This window comes from Phyllobates terribilis, unplaced genomic scaffold, assembly GCF_046119375.1.
Source record: "Phyllobates terribilis strain yellow unplaced genomic scaffold, ASM4611937v1 Scaffold_13__5_contigs__length_258822181, whole genome shotgun sequence".
Lineage (NCBI taxonomy): Eukaryota > Metazoa > Chordata > Amphibia > Anura > Dendrobatidae > Phyllobates > Phyllobates terribilis.
The window spans coordinates 99,717,190-99,734,036 of record NW_027362773.1 but is presented as its reverse complement, the minus strand read 5'-3'; the positions used below and the strand labels follow the sequence as shown (position 1 = coordinate 99,734,036).

At 43.9% G+C, this 16,847-nt stretch overlaps 1 protein-coding gene across 1 annotated transcript in view; it reads right to left on the bottom strand.

Moving 5' to 3' along the window:
* GALNT18 (polypeptide N-acetylgalactosaminyltransferase 18) overlaps positions 1–16,847 on the bottom strand; it is a 190,595-nt gene that overhangs the window by 34,415 nt on the left and 139,333 nt on the right. The window contains exons 4-6 of the mRNA XM_073658296.1: positions 9,246–9,429; positions 1,581–1,778; positions 422–536 (exon numbers count right to left, since the gene is read on the bottom strand). Coding sequence (XP_073514397.1) covers positions 422–536; positions 1,581–1,778; positions 9,246–9,429 — 497 coding nt within the window. The remainder of the gene's footprint in view (positions 1–421; positions 537–1,580; positions 1,779–9,245; positions 9,430–16,847) is intronic.

The following is a 16,847-nucleotide window of genomic DNA, read 5'->3' as shown; positions in this document are numbered from 1 at the left end:
ACATCCTCTACATCCAGAGGAGAAAAATTTCACCAATCATCAGACTGGATTCTTTTCTGTAAGAGCATTGAGACTATACAGCAGTTGTAATGGTTGGTCTATTGAGTGTAATGATACAAGTTCTAGGTACTAGATTTCTGGAGAAGACAGGTTTATTCAGGGATGTACATTTTTCCCCCGCCTCATAGTAATTTTTGCCTTCCCTGATTCAAAATGGTAAAGTATAGGTTGGACTTGACGGACCAAGGACTGACTGCCAGGAAGAGTTAATAGAGGGAGAATGAGGAGCCTATGGGTAACCACGTGACCGGGCAAAGCAAATATGGCTGCCACAACTAGATGTCAGATAGCTACTTCCTGAAGACAGAAGTCCGGAGCACCAGCACACGAGCGGTTACAATGGATCGGACGCGTTTCTTACCCGGACTCCCAGCTCCACGTTCTCCCCTCCGTAGACTTCCATCCCTTCATCCAGGAGACCAATCTCTTCAAAGTACAGTCTGTCTACGATGAAACAGCCAATCAGTGCGGGGCTTCTAAAGCAAACAGAACAATGGACACTTAACCTCGGGCAGCTCCATCGCCACGTCACGCTCTACATCTATACATATGAACACGACTTTCTCCCATTCAGAACATTTCAGTCTGCAGCCTCACACCCCCACTCTGCTGCGTTGCGGTTATGAACGTATTCACACTCACACGCCCTAGCTGCACAACAAAAAACACCACCTCGGATATGGCTCCCTAAAAGGCCGTTGAGGGGTTTCTCGTAACTCCTGAGGAACAGAGGGGAGACAGCAACACCATATCAACAAGGGGAAAGGAATAAGTGAGCAGAGATAGCAGAACCCAACGTGACAACTTAAGACACATTCAAATAAGGTGAAGGTTAAGAAGTACTAAAAATAAAAGGAACAAGTAAGACCTCCCATGAACCTAACAGTGATGAAAGGAAAAGGCGCTGGTAGGGAAAGCAAATCAACTCACTGCAAGAATACAACTTGAGTTCTCCCAGCAAGGTAAACCACTAAGATAAAAAGCTGGAACTCCTAAACGTAAATCCACTAGGAAATATAGCCAGCAAGGAAGTGCAGAGAAGGGTGAACATATAAAGCACCACCCAGGACGTGATGGGGAAAACCAAAATGGGAGAATGGAAAAGACCTGGAAAGAAGCAAACCAAGAATGGAGAATAAGGACAAAAGAACAATCAGCATTTGGAGAGTGAAGGAACAGAGTAATAGCTTAACAGGCAGAAAAACCGACAACGAAGCAGCAGGTCACCGGAACAAACCCCTAAACCGAGTCATGACTGTTGCATTTTCGGAGTGGTAGGGTTGTGGTCATTGAGAAAAAAATACATCTCTCACAATGCAACACAGCGAGTTACTGAATTTAAACCGGTAGGTCCCGCATCCTGAGAGCCAACAGAAAAACACCCGAATTCTAAATCTGATCTCGTTGCAAGAAGAGTAGAATATACAATGAAAGTTTGAGAAGCCCTGAGGTGCAGACCTATTGTACCCACTACCCACAGGAGCAGACAGACCGCACCCAGAGGAGCGGATATATCGTACCTGATGGGTGCAGTTGCATTCTCCATCTTCCACCAAGATTTTGGAGGGTTCAGATATCTGCACCATAATTCCCAGTCGAATCCCTGAGCGGACAGAGGATATTCTTCAATTTCAAAGTTGTCGTATTTGATGTTGTCAAAAGATGGAGATATAATGACCTTCCGGTTTTCCTGGATCCTGCTCAGCACCGGCTCCGCCCTGGAGGGGAAAGGAGGAGATTCAGGGTCCAAACTGGACACTACATGCCTCAAAATCACAAGAAGGCGGCTTCTACAGGAGAACACCTGGCTGCATGCTGATTCTGAGATACTTTGTACATTTTTACCTACTCACAACCAAAGCTGCATTCACATACCTGTTGGCTCCCACATGGTAATATTGCGCTTAGAGAAATACCTCCGGGTGGCCAAGATCTCATAGCACCCCACTTCCTGGTGCAGTGCATCATGGGAGTTTTATAAACTCCACTGCAAAACTACTGTGGATACACCACACCTTCTATAAGCCTGAGAGCTAACAGGAAAACAGCAGAATTATGAATGCAGCTCTGGGTGGAACTGGAGTTTACAATAAATGACTCACTATTGTAAAATAAAAATGAAACATAAAATAAACACAGGGAATATCTATTTTCATCTCTATCACAGCTTATCATGGGCTCCCGGGCCCCCAGAAAGGCAAGATGCCTACTGCGGAGACCTCTTATCAAGCATTAATAAAATATCCAGCTCTAAATGGGCATTCGATAAGACCGAGCCCCAGCCTCATGGGAGTGGAGAAGATGTTGCACTAAAGTTCTCCTCCAGCCTCTTTTTTGCTCCCTTTCGACTGCTGCCTCACGCTTCCCTCGAGGAGCTCCGCCGTTGTCTCATGGATATTTTGTTGCATTTTATACATCTTCGTTTTGTAAATTGGTTTAGAAAGGATTAAAAAGCAGAGGAATTCGTGGGAGCTCGTCCTCCGATCACCAGAATATTCACAGTAAACTCTGAGCGGAATCTGAGGCTTTAACAGAGTCGGACACAGTTTACACTGAACTATGTTGTCAGTGCAGTCCCGTGTAAAACAGTTTTAATAATATAATGAATAGTGTTGAGCGATACCTTCCGATATCAGGAAATATCAGATCGGATTGGATCGGGCCGATACTCAAAAAGTATCGGATATCGCTGATTCCGATACCGGAAACCAATGCAAGTCAATGGGACACAAATATCGGAATGAAAATAAACCCTTTCTTTCCTTGTAGGTTAATTCTACATGAAGGAAAACAACTAAGAATAATGTAGAATGTATTGGGGGAGGTGGGGGAGACAATAAAGGCATAGAGGTTTAGCCCAAATCGATGGGAACAGTGCTCACAGTGAAACATGAAAAGCCGGCAATTCAGCAGCGGCATACACCGGTACCGACAATTTATAACAGAAAGAATAGAGCATCACACATAGATTAGATAGATAAAAACATGTCAGTCACATATATAAGAAGTACAGTGGCATTGTTGGTTACTGTACTTGTCAATTAGTGTTAAAATAAAGGATTTATTAAAAAAAAAATTGGCGTGGGGTTCCCCATAATTTTAGTCTCTAGCGGAGGTTAAGCAGACGGCTGGGGCAGATGTTTGAAGCCTGGGAAGGGGGTAATACCCACGGAGCTTCCCAGGCTACTAATATCAGCCCCCAGCTGAATACCTAGCCTTTACTAGCTATTAAAATGGGGGACCCCCCAAAAAAATGACGTGGGGTCCCCCCTATTTTAATAGCTAGCAAAGGCTAGGCAGACAGCTGGGGGCTGATATTAATAGCCCAGGAAGGGTGCCATGAATATTGGCCCCCTCCCAGGCTAGAAACACCAGCCGTCAGCCGCCCCAGAAATGGCGCATCTATAGGATGCGCCAATTCTGGCACTTAGCCTCGCTCTTCCCACTGCCCTGTACCGGTGGCAGTGGGGTAATAGGGCTGGGGTTGATGTCAGCTTATAATGCCAGCTGACATGAAGCCCAGGTTAGTAATGGAGAGGCGTCTATAAGACACCCCCATTACTAACCCCATAGTGAAAGTTAAAAAAAACACAAACACCCAGAATAAAGTCCTTTAATTGAAATAAACACACAATTCTTTATTGTTCTAAATTAAACTATACTTACCATCACGCCCATTCCAGCTGAAGCCAACGATCTCCTGCAATAAAAATAAAATAATAAAGCAACATCATCCTTACCTTTCCATGGTTCCCAGGACAGCTCCAGCTCTGCTACATTCACATGACAGGCTGGACCGCAGCAGAACGCTGCCATCCAGCTTGCCATGCCGCAGACACTGAGAAGCGCAGGCATGCTTGCGCTCCTCAGTGTCTGGCTGTGACGGCATCCAGATGAGCCGACAATGAACTCAGCTCACCTCATGCACATCACTGACAGCGTGGGAGAATTCTCCTGCACATGCGGTGAGCGTGAGAGAATTGTCCTGCTGAAGCGCTGAGCGCAGGAGAATTTTCCCACGCTGTCAGTGATGTGCATGAGGTGAGCTGAGTTCATTGGACATGACCTCGGCTCATCTGCATGCCGTCACAGCCAGACACTGAGGAGCTCAAGCATGCCTGCGCTTCTCAGTCTCTGCGGCATGGCAAGCTGGATTTGTGCTTTCGGCTGCGATCCAGCCTGTCATCTCGATATAGCAGAGCTGGAGCTGTCCTAGGAACCATTGAAAGGTAAGGATGATGTTGCTTTTTTTATTTTTGTTTTATTGCAGGAGATCGTTGGCTTCAGCTGGAATGGGCGTGATGGTAAGTATGGTTTAATTTAGAACAATAAAGAATTGTGTGTTTATTTCAATTAAAGGACTTTTTTCTGGGTCTTGTGTTTTTTTTAAATACTTTACTAGAAATTCATGGCGGTCATGTCTAATATTGGCGTGACCCCATGAATTTCGGGCTTAGGGCCAGCTGATAATGCCAAGCTGGCCTTAACCCCTTTATTACCCAGTGAGCCACCGCACCAGGGCCCTGGATGAGTTGGGTACAGCGCCAGAAGATGGCGCTTCTATGAACGCGCTTATTTTAATAGCTAGCAAAGGCTAGGCAGACAGCTGGGGGCTGATATTAATAGCCCAGGAAGGGTGCCATGAATATTGGCCCCCTCCCAGGCTAGAATCACCAGCCGTTAGCCGCCCCAGAAATGGCGCATCCATAGGATGTGCCAATTCTGGCACTTAGCCTCGCTCTTCCACGCTGCCCTGTAGCGGTGGCAGTGGGGTAATAGGGCTGGGGTTGATGTCAGCTTATAATGCCAGCTGACATCAAGCCCAGGTTAGTAATGGAGAGGCGTCTATAAGACACCCCCATTACTAACCCCATAGTCAAAGTTAAAAAAAAAACACAAACACCCAGAATAAAGTCCTTTAATTGAAATAAAGACACAATTCTTTATTGTTCTAAATTAAACCATACTTACCATCACGCCCATTCCAGCTGAAGCCAACGATCTCCTGCAATAAAAGAAAAATAATAAAGCATCATCCTCATTACCTTTCCATGGTTCCCACGACAGCTTCAGCTCTGCTACATTCACATGACAGGCTGGACCGCAGCAGAACGCTGCCATCCAGCCTGTCATCCCGCGGACACTGAGAAGCGCAGGCATACTTGCGCTCCTCAGTGTCTGGCTGTGACGGCATCCAGATGAGCCGAGTTCATGTCCAATGAACTCAGCTCACCTCATGCACGTCACTGACAGCGTGGGAAAATTCTCCTGCGCATGCGGTGAGCGTGAGAGAATTCTCACGCTGAGCGCAGGAGAATTCTCCCACGCTGTCAGTGACGTGCATGAGGTGAGCTGAGTTCATTGGACATGACCTCGGCTCATCTGGATGCCGTCACAGAGAGACACTGAGGAGCGCAAGCAAGCCTGCTCTTCTCAGTGTCTGCGGGATGACAGGCTGGATGGCAGCGTTCTGCTGCGCTCCAGCCTGTCATGTGAATGTAGCAGAGCTGAAGCTGTCATGGGAACCATGGAAAGGTAAGGATGAGGTTGCTTTATTATTTTACTTTTATTGCAGGAGATCGTTGGCTTCAGCTGGAATGGGCGTGATGGTAAGTATGGTTTAATTTAGAACAATAAAGGATTGTGTGTTTATTTCAATTAAAGGACTTTTTTTCTGGGTGTTGTGTTTTTTTTTAAATACTTTACTAGAAATTCATGGCGGTCATGTCTAATATTGGCGTGACCCCATGAATTTCGGGCATAGGGCCAGCTGATAATGCCAAGCTGGCCCTAACCCTTTTATTACCCAGTGAGCCACCGCACCAGGGCCCTGGATGAGTTGGGTACAGCGCCAGAAGATGGCGCTTCTATGAACGCGCCATTTTCCGGGGTGGCTGCGGACTGCAATTTGCAGCGGGGGGGGGGGGGCCCAGAAAGCTTGGGCCTCCCTGCGCTGCGGATTCCAGCCCCCAGCTGCCTAGTTGTACCTGGCTGGACACAAAAATAGGGCGAAGCCCCACGTATTTTTTTTTTTTTTTTTTAATTATTTCATGACATTCATGAAATAATTAAGAATAAAAGGGCTTCCCTATATTGTTGTGTCCGGCCAGGTACAAATAGGCAGCTGGTGGTTGGGCGCAGCCCGTTCCTGCCTGCTGTACCTGGCTGGACACAAATATAGTGCGAAGCCCCACGTCAATTTTTTTTTTAATTATTTCATGAATTTCCTGAAATAATTAAAAAAAAAAAAACGTGGGGCTTCGCCCTATTTTTGTGTCCAGCCAGGTACAAACTAGGCAGCTGGGGGCTGGAATCCGCAGCGCAGGGAGGCCCAAGCTTTCTGGGCCCCCCACCCCCCGCTGCAAATTGCAGTCCGCAGCCGCCCCGGAAAATGGCGCGTTCATAGAAGCGCCATCTTCTGGCGCTGTACCCAACTCATCCAGGGCCCTGGTGCGGTGGCTCACTGGGTAATAAAGGGGTTAAGGCCAGCTTGGCATTATCAGCTGGCCCTAAGCCCGAAATTCATGGGGTCACGCCAATATTAGACATGACCGCCATGAATTTCTAGTAAAGTATTTAAAAAAAACACAAGACCCAGAAAAAAGTCCTTTAATTGAAATAAACACACAATTCTTTATTGTTCTAAATTAAACCATACTTACCATCACGCCCATTCCAGCTGAAGCCAACGATCTCCTGCAATAAAACAAAAATAAAAAAAGCAACATCATCCTTACCTTTCAATGGTTCCTAGGACAGCTCCAGCTCTGCTATATCGAGATGACAGGCTGGATCGCAGCCGAAAGCACAAATCCAGCTTGCCATGCCGCAGACACTGAGAAGCGCAGGCATGCTTGAGCTCCTCAGTGTCTGGCTGTGACGGCATGCAGATGAGCCGAGGTCATGTCCAATGAACTCAACTCACCTCATGCACGTCACTGACAGCGTGGGAAAATTCTCCTGCGCTCAGCGCTTCAGCAGGACAATTCTCTCACGCTCACCGCATGTGCAGGAGAATTCTCCCACGCTGTTAGTGATGTGCATGAGGTGAGCTGAGTTCATTGTCGGCTCATCTGGATGCCGTCACAGCCAGACACTGAGGAGCGCAAGCATGCCTGCGCTTCTCAGTGTCTGCGGCATGGCAAGCTGGATGGCAGCGTTCTGCTGCGGTCCAGCCTGTCATGTGAATGTAGCAGAGCTGGAGCCGTCGTTGGAACCATGGAAAGGTAAGGATGATGTTGCTTTATTATTTTATTTTTATTGCAGGAGATCGTTGGCTTCAGCTGGAATGGGCGTGATGGTAAGTATGGTTTAATTTAGAACAATAAAGAATTGTGTGTTTATTTCAATTAAAGGACTTTATTCTGGGTGTTTGTGTTTCTTTTAACTTTGACTATGGGGTTAGTAATGGGGGTGTCTTATAGACGCCTCTCCATTACTAACCTGGGCTTGATGTCAGCTGGCATTATAAGCGGACATCAACCCCAGCCCTATTACCCCACTGCCACCGCTACAGGGCAGTGGGAAGAGCGAGGCTAAGTGTCAGAATTGGCACATCCTATGGATGCGCCATTTCTGGGGCGGCTGACGGCTGGTGATTCTAGCCTGGGAGGGGGCCAATATTCATGGCACCCTTCCTGGGCTATTAATATCAGCCCCCAGCTGTCTGCCTAGCCTGTGCTAGCTATTAAATTAGGGGGGACCCCACGTCATTTTTTTGGGGGGTCCCCCATTTTAATAGCTAGTAAAGGCTAGGTATTCAGCTGGGGGCTGATACTAGTAGCCTGGGAAGCTCCGTGGGTATTACCCCCTTCCAAGGCTTCAAACATCTGCCCCAGCCGTCTGCTTAACCTCCGCTAGAGTCTAAAATTATGGGGAACCCCACGCCAATTTTTTTTTTTTTAATAAATCCTTTATTTTAACACTAAATGACAAGTACAGTAACCAACACTGTCACTGTACTTCATATATATGTGACTGACATGTTTCTATCTATCTAATCTATGTGTGATGCTCTATCTTTCTGTTCTAAATTGTCGGGTAACGCTGCTGAATTGCCGGCCGGCTTTTTTAAAGAGACGGTGCACGAAAACACTAATATTTTTTTAAATAAATCCTTTACACTAAATGACAAGTACAGTAAGCAACATTATCACTGTACTTATTATATATGTGACTGACATGTTTCTATCTATCTAATCTATGTGTAATGCTCTATTCTTTCTGTTCTAAATTGTCGGGTACCGGTGTATGCCGCTGCTGAATTGGCTTTTCATGTTTCACTGTGAGCACTGTTCCCATCGATTTGGGCAACCACTGTAATGCCACAACCACCATGGCTGTGTCATTAACGTCTTAAAAAATATTAATTCCTGCTATTCCATTTAATTGTAATGTAAGGGAGATAATGTAATGTCAGCGCTTGAGCAGGAGAATTCTCCCACGCTGGGATGGCATTCTGATGACAGGCTGGATCGCAGCTGAGCGCTGCCATCCAGTTTGTCATCCTTCAGAGACACTGCAGAGCGCAGGCATTATGTGAACTTCCGATTCCGGTATTCGATATTGTAAAAGTATCGTAACTCCGATACTGAAATATCGGGTATAGACCGATATTCGCTGTATCGGAATGCTCAACACTAATAATGAAATGTTATGTAATATTTTAATTCACTTGTGGCCTGATTCATTATCACATTTGCGCTTTTTTGAGCTTTTGGTGTTTTGCGCTTTTTCTTGGATGAAATTCATCTTTACATTTGAGCTTTTTTTATGTTTATTTTATATGATCGCCTGGTTTGTTTGTTTTTCTTTTAGCTCGCCACTGGGGGTGGGGGGTTTATGGTTTCCAAATGTTTCCGCCTCATTCATAATGTATTCCCACCCTTGACATCCCCGGAGTGATTTTGTGTACACCAGAAAGTTTTGAGAAACTTTTGCAACATGTGCAACTTTTTTACTCTAATAAGTTTAAAAAATGGTTAAAGACAGAAAAAAGGTCATTTCTGACTTTGCGAAAAATATACGCACCGTAGTAATGAATGTGGCCCAAAAAGATAAAAGAAAAGGGACTTAATACCCTGCAAACAATGAAGCCTGTCCTTTATCAGGATCTCTGCTGCCCATCAATGAATGCAAACTGGTGCCAATGACAGGTGATGGCGGGTGTGACATCCGGCACTCACCATCCCACGCTGAACTCAACATGAGCATCGAATAAAGCCACAACCGGAGCCGTCGCCGCTCGCCACCCGCTGACTCTCGACCGGATGAGCCCCTCCTGTTTGCTGTGGCGGACCACCTTAATAAATCCCGATTTGTGAGCGTTCACATCATCCACGTACTGAGCCAATTTCTCCTTCAGCTCCTCTGTAATAGAAACAGAAAGATGGTTACTCGATGGCTCATCCATCGCACTGACACACATCATCGCCTTCCCACGCCACAGCATATGTAGCCATCACAGAGCCCCATCTGCTGTTTATGTGGCACATCTATAAATAAGTTTTTCTCCGGCCGTTTATCAGTAAAAACCACAAACACCGCACGATATTTACACATTGGGATAAGCGCGGCCGAGGCGCGGGGTACACTCCTGAGCTGCGGACATCGATACAATGTCGCATCATCCTGGGGGAACACAACGGGACGAGATGCATCTTATACCATGAATGTGAATGTAATTGCTGCGCAAAATGTTCCTGACAGCGAGACGCCATTATCATGCAAGATCGTCTCAATGTGGAGCTTTTCCTGTTATGACTGAGATTCAGTACTGATCCGGAGTTACATCCTGTATTATACTCCAGAGCTGCACTCACTATTCTGCTGGTGCAGTCACTGTGTACATACATTACATTACTGATCCGGAGTTACATCCTGTATTATACTCCAGAGCTGCACTCACTATTCTGCTGGTGCAGTCACTGTGTACATACATTACATTACTGATCCCGAGTTACATCCTGTATTATACTCCAGAGCTGCACTCACTATTCTGCCCGTGCAGTCACTGTGTACATACATTACATTACTGATCCTGAGGTACATCCTGTATAATACCCCAGAGCTGCACTCACTATTCTGCTGGTGCAGTCACTGTGTACATACATTACTGATCCTGTACTGATCCTGAGTTACATCCTGTATTATACTCCAGAGCTGCACTCACTATTCTGCTGGTGCAGTCACTGTGTACATACATTACATTACTGATCCGGAGTTACATCCTGTATTATACTCCAGAGCTGCACTCACTATTCTGCTGGTGCAGTCACTGTGTACATACATTACATTACTGATCCCGAGTTACATCCTGTATTATACTCCAGAGCTGCACTCACTATTCTGCCCGTGCAGTCACTGTGTACATACATTACATTACTGATCCTGAGGTACATCCTGTATAATACCCCAGAGCTGCACTCACTATTCTGCTGGTGCAGTCACTGTGTACATACATTACATTACTGATCCTGTACCGATCCTGAGTTACATCCAGTATTATACTCCAGAGCTGCACTCACTATTCTGCTGGTGCAGTCACTGTGTACATACATTACATTACTGATCCGGAGTTACATCCTGTATTATACTCCAGAGCTGCACTCACTATTCTGCTGGTGCAGTCACTGTGTACATATATTACATTACTGATCCGGAGTTATATCCTGTGTTATACTCCAGACCTGCACTCACTATTCTGCTGGTGCAGGCACTGTATACATACATTACATTACTGATCCTGTACTGATCCCGAGTTACATCCTGTATTATACTCCAGAGCTGCACTCACTATTCTGCTGGTGCAGTCACTGTGTACATACATTACATTACTGATCCTGTACTGATCCTGAGTTACATCCTGTATTATACCCCAGAGCTGCACTCACTATTCTGCTGGTGCAGTCACTGTGTACATACATTACTGATCCTGTACTGATCCTGAGTTACATCCTGTATTATACTCCAGAGCTGCACTCACTATTCTGCTGGTGCAGTCACTGTGTACATACATTACATTACTGATCCTGTACTGATCCTGAGTTACATCCTGTATAACACTCCAGAGCTGCACTCACTATTCTGCTGGTGCAGTCACTGTGTACATACATTACTGATCCTGTACTGATCCTGAGTTACATCCAGTATTATACTGCAGAGCTGCACTCACTATTCTGCTGGTGCAGTCACTGTGTACATACATTACATTACGGATCCTGAGTTACATCCTCTATTATACCCCAGAGCTGCACTCACTATTCTGCTGGTGCAGTCACTGTGTACATACATTACATTACTGATCCTGTACTGATCCTGAGTTACATCCAGTATTATACTGCAGAGCTGCACTCACTATTCTGCTGGTGCAGTCACTGTGTACATACATTACATTACGGATCCTGAGTTACATCCTCTATTATACCCCAGAGCTGCACTCACTATTCTGCTGGCGCAGTCACTGTGTACATACATTACATTACTTATCCTGTACTGATCCTGAGTTACATCCTGTATTATACTCCAGAGCTGCACTCACTATTCTGCTGGTGCAGTCACTGTGTACATACATTACATTACTGATCCTGTACTGATCCTGAGTTACATCCAGTATTATACTGCAGAGCTGCACTCACTATTCTGCTGGTGCAGTCACTGTGTACATACATTACATTACTGATCCGGAGTTACATCCTGTATTATACCCCAGAGCTGCACTCACTATTCTGCTGGTTATTATTTGTAACAGCCAACACATTTGTGGACAGACACCCCCTATGGCTTAGTTGAGTGCATATAATGTAGGGGGTGGGAAGACCTTTCTTTCCCTGCTGTATACAGGACACTGCCCAGAATGCTAATGACTGAAGCACACTCTTTGCAGATGCCATACGAAAAAGGAATGCTGGGGGATTTCTGCTCTGAAGCCAGTATTATTGAGACTGCAGGTCTGGAATATAGACTATCAATTGGGATCAGAAAGATCACAATGGATCATATAAACAGGATACAATAGTAACCATATAAGTTTTCCAGACAAACTTTAGCACATCGCCAACAGCAACCAGTGAAATTCTGAATGCAGCTTTAGAGGTGACTAGAGTACAGGACATGATATAATGCAAGAGCAGTACACTACAGAACAGTGTATGTAGATTGAGACTATGGACTTAAGAATGTTGTTACAAGATGGCATCCCCCTTTGTTACGAGTGAAGTTCTGTGAGTCCGCGGCTTCCTATAATCTACGCTCGGCACATTAGTAATAATTTCCTTTCTGTGCCGTTTGCTCATTTACATAGAACAGAGACAATAACCCGGAAAAAGTCATCTAAATGCAAAGTTTCCGCCCGCCCGTGCAATCAGCGCATTCGCCGCAGTGAAAATAAAGTGTTTTATCTTCTAGATTTTTTGTTAGAAAGTAATAGAACGAAGTAGAAGACGCAGAAACCTCATCTGCGCTCGTCTCATTAACGGCTCCTGAGATCGCGGCTGCAAAATCCACAGAAAATGAACCTTTCCCCTGTGCAGATGATTTACGCCAGAGAATGTGATAATGACGCAGAAAATATTATATGGCTGATTCTGCTCCTCGCTGATGCGGGAAATTTCTCCCTGGTCTTCCGGGGCTCTGGTGCTATGACACATTTGTCTTTTCCTCCATAATTAGTAAAACTCGGATAATCCAGCATGGCGGAGGAGCGGACGTCCGGAGCATCAGACGCACACGTGGATTCCTCCTCGGGCAGATCACTCTGAAATACATGGAGGTCCCATCTTTTGGACATGTCAGTAAGAGTTTCTCCCTCCACCATGGACGTCCCAAGGATCTACTCGATAATGTAACGAGCTCTTAGATGTGCGATGTGTTAAATTTGTGCAGAATGGAAATTAGCAGAAAGCAGAGATCAGGAAAATCTTAGGGAAATGGAAGACAAAGGACTGTGATTGGCCGCACTATTGTACCGGCACCATTTATTATCCTGTAGAGCGCCACAGGTGGTAACTCTTGTACCAGCACCATGAGGAGCCTTCATTAGTTCTTTCCTTTTGTCATTCTGGTCGGTCTTGATGTTTTTTCCTTTTTATTCTACATTCTTCTCTCATCACTCTTTCTTTTCATTCCTCTGTCCTTCAATCTTGCTTCCTGCCATCCATCCATCCCCATTTTTATCCTTCATTGCTGCTATTTTCATTCATTCCTTACTTTGTTTCCTTGGTCTTCATTCTTTCAGTTCTTCGTTTATAATTCCTTGCTTTCTTTCATTCTAAAATCTTTTCTTCGTCCTTTTATCCTTCATTTTTTGTTTCCTTCCATTCTTTATTCTTTTCTATTTTCCATCTGTCCTTCCTTCATTCTTCCCCTATGCCATTCCTCCTTTCTTAATTAATTTCATTATTCTGTCCTTCCTTTCTCCATTCTTTCTTCCATCATCCATTCATGCCTTAGTTTCCTTTCTTTTGCATCTTTTCATTCATTACATGGTTTCCTTCCATACTTCATTCATTCATTGTTTCCTTTACATTCTGGTTCTTTCCTTTATCCATTCAATCTTTCCTTCATTCTTCATTGCTAAATTTGTCGTTATCGCTTCTTCTGTTCTTCATTCTTTCCCTCCATCCATCCTCATTTCTTACTTCATTTCATTATTCTGTATTTCCTTTCTCCATTCTTCCATCTTTCCTTCATCCATCCATCCTTAATTCAATACTTTCATGTGATTTTCATCCATTCTTCATTCATTTTTTCATCGTCCATTTATTCCTTCATAGTTTTCTTACATTCTCATTCTTTCCTTCCTCCAATCAACCTTTTTCTTCATTGTTCCATTAATCTTTATCATTCGATTCTGTTAATCATTCAATCTTTCATTCATTCTTTATTTCCTTCATAGTTTCATTCCAATCTTTATCCTTTCCTTGCCGCCTTTCTTCATTCCCTCCTTCCTTCCTTCCTTCCCCTACAATGCCTGTACGTCGTGGCAGCATTAATTCTGTGTACAGAACGTTCTGTGAGGAGAATACGGCGTCTGATTTATAATTGTTTTTGCTCCTAGAGAAGTTCCTTCATTCACTTTGAACAAAGCCGATCAGATACGAACCTGCAGCAATAAAAGCGGCCGCGATCCTCCGCGTTAATTAGGATGCAGAACTTGATTGTTCTCCTGTCACCGGCACAGAGAGGAGAACAAACTTCCAGGAGATGAAAGTTGTGCAGATCACTCCCTCCCCCCACCTGCAAATTAAAATCCTCATCAGAGACAAGTTCTAAAGTAAAATCTATACCTGGAAAAGCTGGATGACGGGCAACGTGGCCAGTGACAGCCATGATGAGCGCTGCCCCTCTGAATGATTAGTAGGATTTAACATTCAGGACTCTGGGTAAGCTGAGCCTGGGACATTCATCTAGATCCCCAACACATCTACCCCCTGCTGCAGCCCCGCGTTCCCAGCACCCCCCGCCCTCCGTGCCGCGGCAGCAGAGGGTATGACTGTCAGGTCTTCAGATTGTTCTGATCAAACGGTTTGAGGTTTCTTCTGCCAGGAGACGAGAAGACATCACAGCGATCGCCGGCTGCCTCTGACATCTGCTCCGGCTCTGCTCCCTCAGAGTATGTCCAGCTTTAATCAGGACGTCACGATTGGGACAGGGAGCAGCGGGAAGCAGATGGCGACACAAACGCAATTCACATAACAGCACTCGACGGAAACCATCACAAGAAGCCAAAGCTCCAGACCCTCAGCGAGACACAGACGTAAAGCAGCTGCAGGTGTCCAGGGTATATAAAGAAGCACTTCACTGCATAGAAACAATCAGATCTGACTAATGGGAAACTTATCTTGCATCTAATTATTGTCCCCTATGCGCAAGAATATAACTACTATAATACTGCTCCCTATGCGCAAGAATATAACTACTATAATACTGCCCCTAAGTACAAGAATATAACTACTATAATACTGCCCCTATATACAAAAATATAGGTACTATAATACTGCCCCTATGTACAAGAATATAACTACTATAATACTGCCCTCTACGTACAAGAATATAATTACTATAATACTGCCCCCTATGTACAAGAATATAACTACTATAATACTGCTCCCTATGCGCAAGAATATAACTACTATAATACTGCCCCTATGTACAAGAATATAACTACTATAATACTGCCACTATGTACAAGAATATAACTACTATAATACTGCTCCCTATGTACAAGAATATAACTACTATAATACTGCTCCCTATGTACAAGAATATAACTACTATAATACAGCCCCTTATGTATAAGAATATAACTACTATAATACTGCCCCTATGTACAAGAATATAACTACTATAATACTGCCCTCTACGTACAAGAATATAATTACTATAATACTGCCCCCTATGTACAAGAATATAACTACTATAATACTGCCCCTATGTACAAGAATATAATTACTATAATACTGCCCCTATGTACAAGAATATAATTACTATAATACTGCCCCCTATGTACAAGAATATATCTACTATAATACTGCTCCTATGTACAAGAATATAATTACTATAATACTGCCCCTATGTACAAGAATATATCTACTATAATACTGCTCCTATGTACAAGAATATAATTACTATAATACTGCCCCCTATGTACAAGAATATAATTACTATAATACTGCCCCCTATGTACAAGAATATAACTACTATAATACTGCCCCTATGTACAAGAATATAACTACTATAATACTGCCCTCTACGTACAAGAATATAATTACTATAATACTGCCCCCTATGTACAAGAATATATCTACTATAATACTGCTCCTATGTACAAGAATATAACTACTATAATACTGCCCCTATGTACAAGAATATAATTACTATAATACTGCCCCTATGTACAAGAATATAATTACTATAATACTGCCCCCTATGTACAAGAATATATCTACTATAATACTGCTCCTATGTACAAGAATATAATTACTATAATACTGCCCCCTATGTACAAGAATAAATCTACTATAATACTGCTCCTATGTACAAGAATATAATTACTATAATACTGCCCCTATGTACAAGAATATAACTACTATAATACTGCCCCTATGTAATATGGTAAAGAATTTTAATGCCTGAGAGAAGTAATTTCTCCTTATTGTGTCCATATTCTTAAAGGAGCGAAGGAAGGGTAGTAACAACTCTATTAGGACGTTTCTCTGTGTGAATACAGGCCTACATGCTACACTTATACCAACATATGCTCTGGCTCAATTTTTGGGGTTTTGGTTTAGTTTTTTGTACTAACATAACAATTTTCCCCTTTTTTGGGTGTTAATTTTGTCTAGCTTTTCACAGACAGGTGTCTGAACAGTCGGGACCCAGTTCCTACTCTACCCTTATCTATTGATACATCTGCTAACACATAGTGAGGTGAACTTCAAGAGTTAGGTACCGTCCTGAGTAGGGTCACCTTGTCGTGGTGGAGTGACTTACGTTGATCAAACCAAATGTTAACTAAGCTCCCTATGTTATTTACATGTACTATTACTATTTATTTATTTACTTACGAGGTATTTGCTCATTTTCTTTTTATCATCTGGGATGATGGATGGCGGTAACAGAAGAGGAGGGCCCTTTAATACCGTAGCACAGCCGCGCTGCAGTTTCTCACCGTAGTTGTAACATTTGGATGTGACGGTCGTTCGTCACGTACTTTCACCGCCACAATTTACAACCTCCTCACTTCATAGGAGTAGTCAGTGCTGTTAGTAGAGCGCACGGAGCGGTAA